The sequence below is a fragment of the Ranitomeya imitator genome, chromosome 2 (genome assembly GCF_032444005.1).
Source record: "Ranitomeya imitator isolate aRanImi1 chromosome 2, aRanImi1.pri, whole genome shotgun sequence".
NCBI lineage: Eukaryota > Metazoa > Chordata > Amphibia > Anura > Dendrobatidae > Ranitomeya > Ranitomeya imitator.
In genome coordinates this window covers 76,626,044-76,642,426 of record NC_091283.1, presented here as the reverse complement: position 1 = coordinate 76,642,426, position 16,383 = coordinate 76,626,044, and the positions used below count along the sequence as shown (strand labels likewise).

Below are 16,383 nucleotides of genomic sequence, written 5' to 3'. Positions count from 1 at the left end.
GCCCAGACTGACCGTGGGTCTCCCGACCTTATAGCCTCATAGACACACATGCAGCGGTCAGTCTGGTCATTGCGGTCTGTATACGGATTGTGAAATACGCCTGCCTGAACCCTGTTATTGATAGTTGTTTTTTTTTCTATGGCGAACATATTGTCAAATATAACTTAATGGGATGTGCACCAAACTTTGCTTCCCTAACCTCTGATTTGCTAGTATATGGCCATCGGTGGGAATCCTCATTAACTGTACAAAAGGCTAACACCGGCATGATTAACAAAAGCTGCTTTGATATCAAAGATTTGAGATACGTAAATATATATATATATATATATATATATATATATATATATATATATATATATATATATATATATATATATATTTATTTATATATTTATTTTTTTTTATAGGTGCAAACATGCGTTCCACATCAACATCGAACCTTAAGCAGGCAGACGGCAGCATCCACAAGCGTCTGTCCTCTTCATCTGCCACTCTTGAAAAAGGTACATTGGTTTGGATGGCAATAAAGCGTTGGCGATTCCTAGGGGGTTGTCCAATGGGTATAATTATTTTACATTAGTTCAGAATAAAAGTTCCTATTTTAATGACAACAAGAACACATCTTGATACTCTTGAGGAGTTTAGTCACAAATTGTTATAAAAATGTATGACTTTTCGATTCCTAAAATTAATTTCTCCTATTGTTGATGTATTCTACTATTTTGTTCAGTTACTTTTATTTAGGTGACGGATCATGGAGTATAATTCCCGAATAGTGTATATATCTGCATCGTTGGGGGGTCTGAAATTTCCAATTTGCAACTGAATAAAATATTAAGACCTTGCAAGAATGAAACGCATAGTGTCAGATAATTTCTTTGTTTTATCTGCCCTAACTCATCTGGTTTATGGGTCTAACATACTACCTCAAACCAGAAATGTTTTCGATATATTGCTAAATATATATATTTACTGGTGTTGTGAGAGGTTCTTTAAGCTCAGCCTTATACTACTGGTCTTATGTAAAAACACAAAAATTGAGCTTGACTTAAGTTGGTACACATGCAGGACAACAGCGCATGTTCACATGTGCCATAAAACATATAAAATCTACAAGAGAAAAAAATGAGCAAAAACCCTGTTGTAGCTAAGTAAAAAGCAAAAAGTGCATCTAAATAACACAGGGTTCTTAGTATTATTGTTTGTGATCAAAAATAGCACAAAAGCCATCCCACCACAACAAGGTAACTCTGATGGGGACAGTCCTACACTGTCTAATATAAAAACCTTACCATGTGTCATTGTTGACCTCAGTGTGAATAAGAGAAAAGAGGGAGACACAAAAGCACAAATAGGGTCTTATCAATCGTTACACAGAGTTGCCCACCAAGAGAACTACTCACCTGGTGAGAGTGAAGGTAGGACATGTAATAATGGTGGCTGCTGCAGATCCACAGGTCAGTGCAAGACCTGATTGAAACATACACTTGGGTAGGAAAAAAGGATCATCACCGCGCTGCCGCAAGAATAATTCCAAAAATTGTAGAGGTTTCAATGTGGATTATTCTACGTGTTTAAGGGTTCAGGTGACCCCTTCCTCAGGACTTACCACAAATATTGACAATATAAGTCCTGATGAAGGGGTCATCTGAACTCTTAAACGCGTAGAATAAACCATGTTGAAACCTCTACAATTCTTCTTGCGGCAGCGCGGGGATGATCCTTTTTTTCCTACCTAAGTGTATGTCGGTGTGAATAAGGGCAGACAACAGGACTGGGTCCAACCAGTAGAACACCAGCTTGGGGGAGCTATATATACAATGGGGGGGACGGGTCCTTGATGCGCACGTGTACTCGCCTTGTACTACCGGTATGTATATACTCTGATACTGCTACTTGATCGCTGTTATGTGTCTATTTTGATTTGTATACATGCTGTGTATTGATGTGGTTATGATATCCATTACATGGGTTAGTGTGCATTATCTCCTGTCCATTTGTGCGTGCTGTTGATGGCACGGGTGGTTTTCCTATCGCCACGACAGCACCCCTACGAGAGAGGGGATCCGCCCACCTTCCGGACAGGAACCTACAGGATTTAAAGGGGCGGTCCCCCTCATCACTCCAGTTTGGGTTCCTGTCCGGATGGCGGGAGCCTGCAGGTCTTACCCGGGCCTCCATGCCTCCGAGCGGTATCTTCTAGGAACGGCGGAATCGGGAGCTCGGAAGCAGCGTCGGGGGTGTCCTGCGTGCAGACCCCCCCCTCGTCTGGCCAGGAGGAGCGCGTCCCAGGAGTCGGGCAGTGCCGTCCTGGTCCGCGGTTGAGCGCGGTGTGCAGTGTCCACACCGGCGCTGGTGAACCCGGAAGTAGTTGGTACGCATCCGGGGTAAGCCGGGGGAGGAGTGCTGTAAAAGAGCGGCGCCTATGGAATGATGCGTGCAGCCATGTCCTCAGTAGGGGACGCCGAGCACCCTCATGAAGAGGGAACGGAACAGCGCAGTAAGAGCGGTAGCGGCCGCTCAAGGAGAAGCAGCGTGGTACGGGGGCAGCAGCGTGCGAGTGCCCCAGCGTCACATTTGGATCCTACTCCTCCAGAACCGGTATTCACAGAATCAGCCTTATGGTGAGTGTTAAATCAGACACCTGGTGCTGATATGGTCTGTTATTTGTGCTTTGTTTTAGGGGAAAAAGACCACTGAATCTAAGCACAAGCAATGTGCTCTATGCATGACTCCAATGCCTGACAGTTATACCAAAAGGCTGTGTCAGGCTTGCATATCTCAGACCTTAGAAGAGGAAGCTCCTCTTCGGTCATCAGACCTTAGAGCGGTCATCAGGGAGGAAATTAGCTATTCCCTTAGAGGCAGCCGCCAGGAAAGGTCGGGCAGGGACATATCGCCAGGATCTAGTCGGTCCCTGCAAGAAGGGGAATGTTCCCGATCTTCATCTCCATCCTCCTCAGATGAAGAGGGAAGGCCTTGTTTCTCGGTGGACAACATGGACATGTTAGTTAAAGGAGTCCGAGCTACCATGGGTGTTGCAGAGAGCAAGGAACCAAGGTCCGCACAGGACATAATGTTTGCGGGCTTGTGCCAGAGGAGTCGTAAGGCGTTTCCGGTGGTGGATACGGTTAAGACTCTTATAAAGAGAGAATGGGATAAACAGGATAAAGGTTTCCTTTCGTCATCAGCCAAAAGAAGGTATCCCTTTGAAGATAATGAGCTGGCAGAGTGGATGAAAGTCCCGAAAGTGGATGCAGCGGTGGCTTCTACGTCTAAAGCCGGTACTTTGCCGCTGGAGGACGTGGGCCTTCTGAAAGATCCGTCAGATAGGAAGGCGGACATGTTTTTGAGAAAAGTATGGGAATCAACTGCGGGGGCGTTCAAACCTGCTATCTCTAGCACGTGTACGGCTAGATCCGTCATGGTGTGGATATCCCAACTGGAAGAACAGCTGAAGTCCAAGGTGCCCAGAGACAAGATGCTGAACTCCCTTTCGCAAATACGTGAAGGGGTGGCGTATTTAGCGGACGCATCAGTGGATTCTTTAAAATTGGCGGCAAGATCAGCAGGTCTCTCAAACGCTGCTCACCGAGCCCTATGGCTTAAGACCTGGAAAGGGGATGCCCAGGCGAAAGCTAAACTATGTACAATACCATGTAGGGGTGAGTACCTGTTTGGCCCGGTATTGGATGATATCCTAGCTAAGGCTGAGGATAGGAAGAAAGGTTTTCCTAAAGCTTTCAATCCTACCTTTAGGAATACCTTCAGGAGACGCTTCCAATACCGAAGACCTTACCACAACCGAGACTGGGAACTATCAGACCCAAAAAAGAAAGGTTCGGACTTTAATGCTTCATCATCTTCCTCAAGAAGAAGAAGAAATTATCGTTAATAAAGATCTTCCAGTAGGGGGCAGGTTAAAATTCTTCTATGCTCAGTGGGCCAAAATAACTTCGAGCAATTGGGTTCTAGGTATAATTAATTCAGGGTTAAAATTAGAGTTCCGGGAAAGACCTTCTGAATTTTATATCTTGACTGCCCCTGATTCCTTAGACCAACAAAAGGCCCTTGAAAAAGAGGTTCAAATGTTAAGACGGAAGAAAGTCATAGTGGAGGTTCCAAAACATCAACAGGGGAAAGGGTTCTATTCCCCTTTATTTTTAATCTCCAAGCCAGATGGATCCTTTCGAACCATCATAAACTTACGGAGATTGAACAAACATCTAGAGTATCATGCCTTTAAGATGGAATCTATTAAAACGGCAACTAAACTTCTCTTTCCCAGATGTTATATGACAGTCCTGGATTTAAAAGATGCGTATTACCATCTGCCCATTCACCAGGATCATCAACAATTCCTCAGAATGGCGGTGCGCTTAAACGACCAGGTCAGACACTTTCAGTTTGCTGCAATGCCCTTTGGTCTATCTATGGCACCGAGGGTGTTTACTAAAGTCATGGCAGAAGTAATGGCCTGTGTCAGGGAACAGGATACATAAATTATACCCTACTTGGATGACTTCCTGGTAGTGGGGAATTCCTTTTGCCAGTGTAGTACTCGCCTAAATCATGTAATATCTTCCTTACAGGACTTGGGTTGGATAGTCAATATGGAGAAGTCAAGACTCGAACCATCAACAACTCAGACTTTACTAGGTATTCTGCTGGATTCGGAAGAGCAACAATGTTTCCTTCCGGAGGAGAAAAAGCAGAGGATTGTGCACAAAGTCAGTACGGTAACAAGGAAGCCAGATCTGACTTTAAGAGACGCTATGTCCCTTCTGGGATCCCTAACGTCCTGCATACCAGCCGTCCAGTGGGCTCATTTCCACATTCGAGTGTTGCAGGCCCAAGTCTTGGATACAGAGAGGAGTCTTCAAGGGCAATTAGGCGGAAGACTCAGGCTGTCCACCGCCACTCTACACAGTCTGAGATGGTGGTTAAACAGAAGACATTTAGGGAAAGGAGTACGCTGGAGTGTAGTACCAGACAACACGGTCACAACCGATGCCAGTCCAATAGGTTGGGGAGCTCACATAGATGTCTGGACTCAAGGGCAATGGTCTCTCTTAGAGGCTCAAGAGTCCTCAAACTGGAAAGAGCTCACGGCAGTAAAGAAGGCTTTACTCAGGTTGCTTCCATCTCTGCAGGATTCACATGTAAGAGTCCAGACAGACAACACAACAGTAGTGGCGTATCTCAACCATCAAGGGGGTACAAGGTCAAGATCCCTAATGAACACCGCCACAGACATACTCGAAATAGCCGAAGCCCACTTTCGCTCTCTATCAGCTGTTCACATTCGGGGAGAGCTCAACACAGAGGCAGATTACCTCAGCCGTCATTCTCTACGTCAGGGAGAAAGGGTTCTAGATCGACGGGTGTTCAGACAGATAGTAGACCTGTGGGGATTGCCCGTTATCGATCTATTCGCAACGAGAGAGAACAGGCAGACCAGGAAGTTCGCTTCTCTTCGGGTGGCGGACAAGCCCTGTATAATAGACTCCCTTCAAATACACTGGGATTTCCCTCTGGCTTACGCGTTCCCCCCAATGTGTCTGATCCCGATAGTCCTCAGGAAGATCAGGGAGAAGAGGGCGAGAGTGATCCTGATTGCCCCCTTTTGGCCCAGGAGGGCATGGTTCTCGTTACTCAGGGCAATGTCTGTGTCCGACCCCTGGGTACTGCCGACCAGCCCGGAGCTTCTTTCTCAGGGTCCATTCAGTTACCCCAATGTGGAATCCCTGCATCTGACGGCGTGGAATTTGAGAGGGAGTTATTGAGGAGAAGAGGGTTTTCAGAGGCTCTCATATCTACCCTTTTAAATAGCCGGAAAGAAGTTACCACTAAAATTTATGCTAAAACTTGGAAAAAGTTCCTTGCCTTCTACCAAAATCCCTTTTCTGGCAAGGTCCCAATTCCGGCTATTCTGGAGTTTTTACAGAAAGGCCGAGAATTGGGCTTGGTGGTAAATACCCTTAGAGTCCAAGTATCAGCTTTGGGAGCGTTATATAACAGTGATGTGGCGGGAAATAGATGGGTTTCCCAATTTATCAGGGCTACTGAACGTAGTAACCCAGTGTATATTCCTAGATTACCACCATGGGATTTAAATTTGGTTTTAGACGCCTTAACAGAACCCCCCTTTGAGCCATTAGATTCTGTCTCCATAAAAAATTTAACCTTAAAAACAGCCTTCCTAGTATCCCTGACCTCTGCTAGGAGAGTGATTGACTTACAAGCTTTGTCGATAGATCCTCCTTATTTAATGGTCTTTCAGGACAGGGTAGTGTTAAAACCTGATCCAGCATACCTACCAAAAGTAGCTTCCAAATTTCATAGAAGTCAGGAAATAATTTTACCATCTTTCTGTGACATTCCGAATTCAGCTGACGAGCAGAAATATCACATGTTAGATGTCAGAAGAACTCTATTTGAGTACCTACACAAAACAGAACCATGGAGGCAGAGTAGGGCTCTGTTTGTTTCCTTTCAGAATCCAAGGAAAGGGGCGAGTGTAACTAAAGCGTCTATCGCCAGATGGATAAGAGATGCCATATATCTTGCTTATACTGCTAAAGGCCAGACACCACCAGATGGCATCAGGGCCCACTCCACTCGAGCCATGGCCTCATCCTGGGCGGAAAGAGGGGATGTCTCCATAGACGTAATATGTAAGGCGGCAACTTGGTCATCTCCTTCCACCTTTTATAGACATTATCGTCTTGATTTATCTTCAGAGGCCAATTTAGTTTTTGGCCTTACAGTACTTAGTGCTGTAGTCCCTCCCAGGTGATTGATCTTTGAAAATCTCTCGTAGGGGTGCTGTCGTGGTGATAGGAAAACCGGTTTTTATGTACCGGTAATAGGATTTTACGGAGCCACGACAGCACCCGCACATTCCCCCCCGTAGTTATTCACTGGTTTCTGCACCCTTTGGGGAAAGTGTGCTTGTTAAAAAATCACTCTTTAGAAGGTGATGGTATTTAGTAATGTTTAAGTATATATGTGTATGTACTAACTCAATGGCGGTGTCCCTTATACTCTGAAACACAAACTGGAGTGGTGAGGGGGACCGCCCCTTTAAATCCTGTAGGTTCCTGTCCGGAAGGTGGGCGGATCCCCTCTCTCGTAGGGGTGCTGTCGTGGCTCCGTAAAATCCTATTACTGGTACGTAAAAACCGGTTTTCCCACTTTTTACTGTGCACCTGTTATAATTGAATAAAGTTTGTACATTTCTATATATTGGGACTTATGACTGCGTTTTTTTCTGAGATTTGTGTTCTTCATGAATATGCAGTTTGTCCGTGATGGTCCTAGTCAGTCGTATACGATTGGTACTTAGATCATTAATATGTTGTTGACTGACATGCTGCTCACCAAGTATTTTCTATTAATCTCCAGCTCAGAGAAGGGAGGCCACACCCCGGCTTGCACAGAATGCAATAATACAAAGAAAAAGCACAAAAATTGAGCTTGACTTAAGTTGGTACACATGCAGCACATAAATGCATTTTCACATCTGCCATAAAACACAATTTTTTTAATATTCGACAGTGTAGGACTTTCCCAATCAGAGTTAGATTGACGTGGTGGGATGGCTGTTATGCTATTTTTGATCAAAAACAGTATTACTAAAAACTCTGTAATTTAAATGCACTTTTTGCTTTTTACTTAGTTACAGCAGGATTTTTGCTCATTTTTTCTCTTGTAGGTTTTTTATTTTTTCCTAGTCTTTTGTAGTTTCACATTTGGTTTCAGTTTCTGTTTTGTTTCCTATTTCTAAAGCTGCTATTGACATGAAATTCTCACCAGATGTCCATAACAACCCATCCAATCCACTCAGGCAAAGAAATCAAACCATATATATCCATAAATTAAGTTTTGTGCACTGAGAAATGACTCAGGGAAAAAGTATTGAACACGCTTACTAAAAATTATTTAATGCTTTATGCAAAAGCCTTTGTCGGTAATGACAGCTTCAAGACACCTCCTGTATGGAGAAACTAGTCGCATGCATTGCTCAGGTGTGATCTTGGCCCATACACTTTATGCAGTATTAGCCCTCTGTGTCTGTACTGCTACATACTGGTTCATGCAGCTTTACATGAACACCTGAGCCTTACACTATAGCTGGTCCGAATAACTAAAGCAATTGTTACCATCCACCTCTTGTGTCTCGCCTTTTCCTCATAGTTTGTAAGCTTGCGAGCAGGGCCCTCACTCCTCCTGGTATCTGTTTTGAACTGTATTTCTGTTATGCTGTAATGTCTATTGTCTGTACAAGTCCCCTCTATAATTTGTAAAGCGCTGCGGAATATGTTGGCGCTATATAAATAAAAATTATTATTATTATTATTATTCTTCCACACAAACACTTTTCAAATCCTGAAGTTCCTGTGAGCTCTTTCTGTGAACTCTGAGTTCCTTCCATACATTTTTTATTGGATTCAGGTCCAGTGATCAGCTTGGCCTTTCTAGCAGCCTTATTTTTTTCAAGAAACCAATTGAGAGTTTCCTTGGCTGTGTGTTTTGAATTATTGTCTTGCTGAAATGTCCACTCTTGTTTCAGCTTCATCATCCTGGTAGATGTCAACAGATTTTTATCAAGAATGTCTCTGTACATTCGTCCATTTATCCTTCCTTCAGTTATATGAAGTTTGCCAGTGCCGCATGCTGGAAAACAGCCCCACACCATGATGTTCCCACCTCCAAACTTCTCTGTTGGTATGGTGTTTTGGGGGTGATATACAGGGTCGTTTGACCTCCAAACGTGGTGTGTATTATGGCTTCCAAAGAGTTCAATGTTGGTCTCATCTCACCAGACAATATTCTCCCAGTATTTCACAGGCTTGTCTAAATGTTGTTGAGCAAACTGTAAACGCTACTGAACTTGCTTTATGTTCAGCAATGGAGTCTTGCGTGGTGAGCGTGCATACAGGCCATGGAGGTTATTTATTGTTTTCTCTTAAATAATTGTACCTGCTAATTCTTGGTTTTCCATAGCTCTCCACAGGTGGTCCTTGGCTCTTGGACAACTCTTCTGATAATTTTCATTTCTCTGTCTGAAGTCTTGCAGGGAGTACCTTGTTGTGCCAGTTTATAGTTAGAGGGAACCTGTTACCCCCCAAAATCATATATGAGCTGCGGCCACCGGCATCAGGGGCTTATCTACAGCATTCTGTAGTGCTGTGGATAAGCCCCCGATGTAACCTGAAAGATGAGAAATAAAGGTTATATTATACTCACCCAAGGGCAGTCCCGCTGCAGTCCGGGTCCGATGGGCGTCGCAGTCCGGGTCCGGTGTCTCCGATCTTCTTACGATGACATCCTTGTCTTGTCTTCATGCCGCGGCTGCGGCGCAGGCATACTTTGTCTGCCCTGTTGAGGGCAGAGCAAAGTACTGCAGTGCGTAGGCGCCGGGAAAGGTCAGAGAGTTCTTTCTGCTTCCGTGCTCACTGGATCCTTCAGTAGTTTAGAAATTCTTCTGTAACCAATTCCATTGGTATGTTTTGCAACAATAAGGTTGAGAAGGTCTTGAGACAGCTCTTTGGTTTTACTCATCATGAGATGTTTTCTGTGTTGCACATTGGTAATGCGACACCTTTTTATAGGCATTCAGTTGAATCAGCTGATATTTTTCGCTAAGTGGCAGGATTGCTTTCTAATTGCTGATAATGTCAGCTAGTGTCATGACTTTCCATGGCTTTTTTCACATCTTCATGTATTCAGTAGTGTTCCCTGTGTCATTTCTCCATTTCTCATTATTACACATAACTTCATTTATGGACATCTATGGTTTGATTTCTTTTCCTGTGTGGATTGGATGGGTTGTTACTGACATCTGGTGAGAATTTCATGTCAATAGCACCTTCAGAAATATATTTACTTAGAAAACAGGTTGACGTGTTTAATACTTATTTCACCTGCTGTGTATAAATATGTGGTAGAAGATGTTCAGTAGTTTGGTTCTAGCACTGAAACACCAGAGTTGTACTTTCTGGCAGTAAACTAGAACATATTGTATTACCAGTGATTAGTATGTAATTATTATGTGTTACAAATGTCGGTCCTGGGGTTACTAACTGGAAGCCTTTGTATATTTGTTACTGTGACAATGTCCTGATAATCGTCACTGATCCAACTCGTTATTATTATGTCTTTATAATTACAGTACCATTGGCAGTTTTGACTTGTTTTTTCTCTCTTTTTTTCTCCCTAATAATGTGACTGTATTTGGAGATTGTTTGGATCTTCTATTTGTTGGTGCTGACATTGCACATCTTACAGGTACCAAGCAGAGGAGTTCATCATTAAGCAGGCTGAGTAACAAAACTCCTCTAAGTCCACGGCCCTCCTCGCCTAAGGTCACAAACCAGGAGCAGAAAGGTGCAGCTTGTGAATCACTTTTCTTTTTCCTCTACTGTTTTGATAGAACAATAAAAAGAAATAAATACTTATAGGATTTGTCTGATGGAAACAAGTTAACACACATCCTTAGGGTGATAACTTGTAGATAGGTTAGTATTTGACTATTGGGACCTGCATGGATCGGCAGAACAGGGACTGTTTATCCCCATTACAATGGAGCAGCAGTGGACATGCTCAACCAACTCTCCATCTGTTCCCTATGGGGCTGCCAAGCAGTGCGCTCAGCCACAAATGAAATGACTGCAGCAGTAGTTGGAGATCCAACCTGCCACTAATGATCAGGATCAGGATAACAATCAGGGATAACAATTCCTTGGTCTGCCAGTCGGTGGTGGTCCCAGCAGTCAGACTCGCTGATCAGTATGTACCTGTCTTGCAGATAGGTGATAACTAGTGATGAGCGAGTATACTCGTTGCTTGGGTTTTCCCGAGCACATGCGTGTGGTCTCCAAGTATTTGTGAGTGCTCGGAGATTTAGTTTTTGTCTAAGCGGCCGCATGATTTACAGCTGCTAGCCAGGCTGAGTACATGTGGGGGTTGCCTGGTTGCTAGGGATTCCCCACATGTATTTAAGCAGGCTAGCAGCCATAAATCATGCAGCTGCTTAGACAAAAACTAAATCTCCGAGCAGTCATGAATACTCGGAGACCACACGAGTGGTATACTCGCTCATCACTAGTGATAACTAGTGATGAGCGACCGTGCTCGGGTATCGTGTTATCTGAGCATGCTCTGGTATTAGCCGAGTATCACAGGCATGTTCGAGCAGTATGTTCCAGTCTCCGCAGCTGCATGGCTCATGGCTGTTAGACAGCTGCCTAACCAACAGGCAATCCTCAATGTGTGGTGGCTGTCGAACAGCCGCAGGGACTATATACATATTATTCGAGCGCGAACAAGATACTCAGATAACACTTGAGCTTGTGGACTTGATAGGGTTTTGGACTGCCAACAAACTCCTGACAAATACACCCTACTCATCGATAGGCCCTATTGCACCCAGTATATGCCAAAAAAGTGTCCCTTTGATACATGTTGAGCCCATATGCGTCAACAGAATTTTTAAGTTGTTTCTTACATTGTAAGACTGGGGTCACACTTGCGAGGGCGATGCGTGAAACTCACACATCAATACCTGGCACTGCCGCTGGCACTCAGGACCGGAGCTTTCAGCTGCATGTATTTCTATCCAGTCCCAAGTGTCTGCGGCAGTGCCAGGTATTGATGCGCGAGTTTCTCGCATTGCCCTCGCAAGTGTGAACCCGGCCTTAAAGAAAGTAGTATTCTGCTATATTCTCTTATGCACAGTGCTGTCTGTAATAACTGCGGTATTACTGGTCATGGCCTCTAATTGCTGCACAGTGCTGAGTATACCAGTCTGTATGCACTGCAGTATTACTGGTCATGGCTTCTAATTGTTGCACAGTGCTGTGTATACCAGTCTGTAGGCACTGCGGTATTACTGGTCATGGCCTCTAATTGCTGCACAGTGCTGTGTATACCAGTCTGTAGACACTGCGGTATTACTGGTCATGGCCTCTAATTGCTGCAGTGCTGTGTATACCAGTCTGTAGGCACTGCGGTATTACTGGTCATGGCCTCTAATTGCTGCACAGTGCTGTGTATACCAGTCTGTAGGCACTGCGGTATTACTGGTCATGGCCTCTAATTGCTGCACAGTGCTGAGTATACCAGTCTGTAGGCACTGTGGTATTACTGGTCATGGCCTCTAATTGCTGCACAGTGCTGTGTATACCAGTCTGTAGACACTGCGGTATTACTGGTCATGGCCTCTAATTGCTGCACAGTGCTGTGTATACCAGTCTGTAGGCACTGCGGTATTACTGCTCATGGCTTCTAATTGCTGCACAGTGCTGTGTATACCAGTCTGTAGGCACTGCGGTATTACTGGTCATGGCCTCTAATTGCTGCACAGTGCTGAGTATACCAGTCTGTAGACACTGCGGTATTACTGGTCATGGCCTCTAATTGCTGCAGTGCTGTGTATACCAGTCTGTAGGCACTGCGGTATTACTGCTCATGGCTTCTAATTGCTGCACAGTGCTGTGTATACCAGTCTGTAGGCACTGCGGTATTACTGGTCATGGCCTCTAATTGCTGCACAGTGCTGTGTATACCAGTCTGTAGGCACTGCGGTATTACTGGTCATGGCCTCTAATTGCTGCAGTGGTGTGTATACCAGTCTGTAGACACTGCGGTATTACTGGTCATGGCCTCTAATTGCTGCACAGTGCTGTGTATACCAGTCTGTAGGCACTGCGGTATTACTGGTCATGGCCTCTAATTGCTGCACAGTGCTGTGTATACCAGTCTGTAGGCACTGCGGTATTACTGGTCATAGCCTCTAATTGCTGCACAGTGCTGTGTATACCAGTCTGTAGACACTGCGGTATTACTGCTCATGGCCTCTAATTGCTGCACAGTGCTGTGTATACCAGTCTGTAGGCACTGCGGTATTACTGGTCATGGCCTCTAATTGCTGCACAGTGCTGTGTATACCAGTCTGTAGGCACTGCGGTATTACTGGTCATGGCCTCTAATTGCTGCACAGTGCTGAGTATACCAGTCTGTAGGCACTGCGGTATTACTGGTCATGGCCTCTAATTGCTGCACAGTGCTGAGTATACCAGTCTGTAGGCACTGCGGTATTACTGGTCATGGCCTCTAACTGCTGCACAGTGCTGAGTATACCAGTCTGTAGACACTGCGGTATTACTGGTCATGGCCTCTAATTGCTGCACAGTGCTGTGTATACCAGTCTGTAGACACTGCGGTATTACTGGTCATAGCCTCTAATTGCTGCACAGTGCTGTGTATACCAGTCTGTAGGCACTGCGGTATTACTGGTCATGGCCTCTAATTGCTGCAGTGGTGTGTATACCAGTCTGTAGGCACTGCGGTATTACTGGTCATAGCCTCTAATTGCTGCAGTGCTGTGTATACCAGTCTGTAGGCACTGCGGTATTACTGGTCATGGCCTCTAATTGCTGCAGTGCTGTGTATACCAGTCTGTAGGCACTGCGGTATTACTGGTCATGGCCTCTAATTGCTGCACAGTGCTGTGTATACCAGTCTGTAGACACTGCGGTATTACTGGTCATGGCCTCTAATTGCTGCAGTGCTGTGTATACCAGTCTGTAGACACTGCGGTATTACTGCTCATGGCCTCTAATTGCTGCAGTGCTGTGTATACCAGTCTGTAGACACTGCGGTATTACTGCTCATGGCCTTTAATTGCTGCACAGTGCTGTGTATACCAGTCTGTAGACACTGCGGTATTACTGGTCATGGCCTCTAATTGCTGCACAGTGCTGAGTATACCAGTCTGTAGACACTGCGGTATTACTGGTCATGGCCTCTAATTGCTGCACAGTGCTGAGTATACCAGTCTGTAGACACTGCGGTATTACTGCTCATGGCCTCTAATTGCTGCAGTGCTGTGTATACCAGTCTGTAGGCACTGCGGTATTACTGGTCATGGCCTCTAATTGCTGCACAGTGCTGAGTATACCAGTCTGTAGACACTGCGGTATTACTGGTCATGGCCTCTAATTGCTGCAGTGCTGTGTATACCAGTCTGTAGACACTGCGGTATTACTGCTCATGGCCTCTAATTGCTGCAGTGCTGTGTATACCAGTCTGTAGACACTGCGGTATTACTGGTCATGGCCTCTAATTGCTGCACAGTGCTGTGTATACTAGTCTGTAGACACTGCGGTATTACTGGTCATGGCCTCTAATTGCTGCACAGTGCTGTGTATACCAGTCTGTAGACACTGCGGTATTACTGGTCATGGCCTCTAATTGCTGCACAGTGCTGTGTATACCAGTCTGTAGACACTGCGGTATTACTGGTCATGGCCTCTAATTGCTGCACAGTGCTGTGTATACCAGTCTGTAGACACTGCGGTATTACTGGTCATAGCCTCTAATTGCTGCACAGTGCTGTGTATACCAGTCTGTAGACACTGCGGTATTACTGCTCATGGCCTCTAATTGCTGCAGTGCTGTGTATACCAGTCTGTAGGCACTGCGGTATTACTGGTCATGGCCTCTAATTGCTGCACAGTGCTGAGTATACCAGTCTGTAGGCACTGCGGTATTACTGGTCATGGCCTCTAATTGCTGCACAGTGCTGTGTATACCAGTCTGTAGACACTGCGGTATTACTGGTCATGGCCTCTAATTGCTGCAGTGGTGTGTATACCAGTCTGTAGGCACTGCGGTATTACTGGTCATAGCCTCTAATTGCTGCAGTGCTGTGTATACCAGTCTGTAGGCACTGCGGTATTACTGGTCATGGCCTCTAATTGCTGCAGTGCTGTGTATACCAGTCTGTAGGCACTGCGGTATTACTGCTCATGGCCTTTAATTGCTGCACAGTGCTGTGTATACCAGTCTGTAGACACTGCGGTATTACTGGTCATGGCCTCTAATTGCTGCACAGTGCTGTGTATACCAGTCTGTAGACACTGCGGTATTACTGGTCATGGCCTCTAATTGCTGCACAGTGCTGAGTATACCAGTCTGTAGACACTGCGGTATTACTGGTCATGGCCTCTAATTGCTGCACAGTGCTGAGTATACCAGTCTGTAGACACTGCGGTATTACTGGTCATGGCCTCTAATTGCTGCACAGTGCTGAGTATACCAGTCTGTAGACACTGCGGTATTACTGGTCATGGCCTCTAATTGCTGCACAGTGCTGTGTATACTAGTCTGTAGACACTGCGGTATTACTGGTCATGGCCTCTAATTGCTGCAGTGCTGTGTATACCAGTCTGTAGACACTGCGGTATTACTGGTCATGGCCTCTAATTGCTGCACAGTGCTGTGTATACCAGTCTGTAGACACTGCGGTATTACTGGTCATGGCCTCTAATTGCTGCAGTGCTGTGTATACCAGTCTGTAGACACTGCGGTATTACTGGTCATAGCCTCTAATTGCTGCACAGTGCTGAGTATACCAGTCTGTAGACACTGCGGTATTACTGGTCATGGCCTCTAATTGCTGCACAGTGCTGTGTATACCAGTCTGTAGACACTGCGGTATTACTGGTCATAGCCTCTAATTGCTGCACAGTGCTGTGTATACCAGTCTGTAGACACTGCGGTATTACTGCTCATGGCCTCTAATTGCTGCAGTGGTGTGTATACCAGTCTGTAGGCACTGCGGTATTACTGGTCATGGCCTCTAATTGCTGCACAGTGCTGAGTATACCAGTCTGTAGGCACTGCGGTATTACTGGTCATGGCCTCTAATTGCTGCACAGTGCTGTGTATACCAGTCTGTAGACACTGCGGTATTACTGGTCATGGCCTCTAATTGCTGCACAGTGCTGAGTATACCAGTCTGTAGACACTGCGGTATTACTGGTCATGGCCTCTAATTGCTGCACAGTGCTGTGTATACCAGTCTGTAGACACTGCGGTATTACTGGTCATGGCCTCTAATTGCTGCACAGTGCTGAGTATACCAGTCTGTAGACACTGCGGTATTACTGGTCATGGCCTCTAATTGCTGCACAGTGCTGAGTATACCAGTCTGTAGACACTGCGGTATTACTGCTCATGGCCTCTAATTGCTGCAGTGCTGTGTATACCAGTCTGTAGACACTGCGGTATTACTGGTCATGGCCTCTAATTGCTGCAGTGGTGTGTATACCAGTCTGTAGGCACTGCGGTATTACTGGTCATAGCCTCTAATTGCTGCAGTGCTGTGTATACCAGTCTGTAGGCACTGCGGTATTACTGGTCATGGCCTCTAATTGCTGCACAGTGCTGAGTATACCAGTCTGTAGGCACTGCGGTATTACTGGTCATGGCCTCTAATTGCTGCACAGTGCTGAGTATACCAGTCTGTAGGCACTGCGGTATTACTGGTCATGGCCTCTAATTGCTGCACAGTGCTGTGTATACCAGTCT

At 45.4% G+C, this 16,383-nt stretch overlaps 1 protein-coding gene across 11 annotated transcripts in view; it reads left to right on the top strand.

Annotated features, from left to right (window-relative positions):
• The window catches only part of MAP7D3 (MAP7 domain containing 3), a 120,947-nt gene that overhangs the window by 40,640 nt on the left and 63,924 nt on the right, over positions 1-16,383 (top strand). For 6 of the 11 annotated variants that reach the window (XM_069746997.1, XM_069746992.1, XM_069746989.1 and 3 more), the window contains 2 exons: positions 411-506; positions 10,297-10,395. In XM_069746997.1, the coding sequence (XP_069603098.1) occupies positions 411-506; positions 10,297-10,395 (195 nt within the window). The remainder of the gene's footprint in view (positions 1-410; positions 507-10,296; positions 10,396-16,383) is intronic. The other 5 variants (XM_069746996.1, XM_069746994.1, XM_069746993.1 and 2 more) reach the window with 1 other exon arrangement.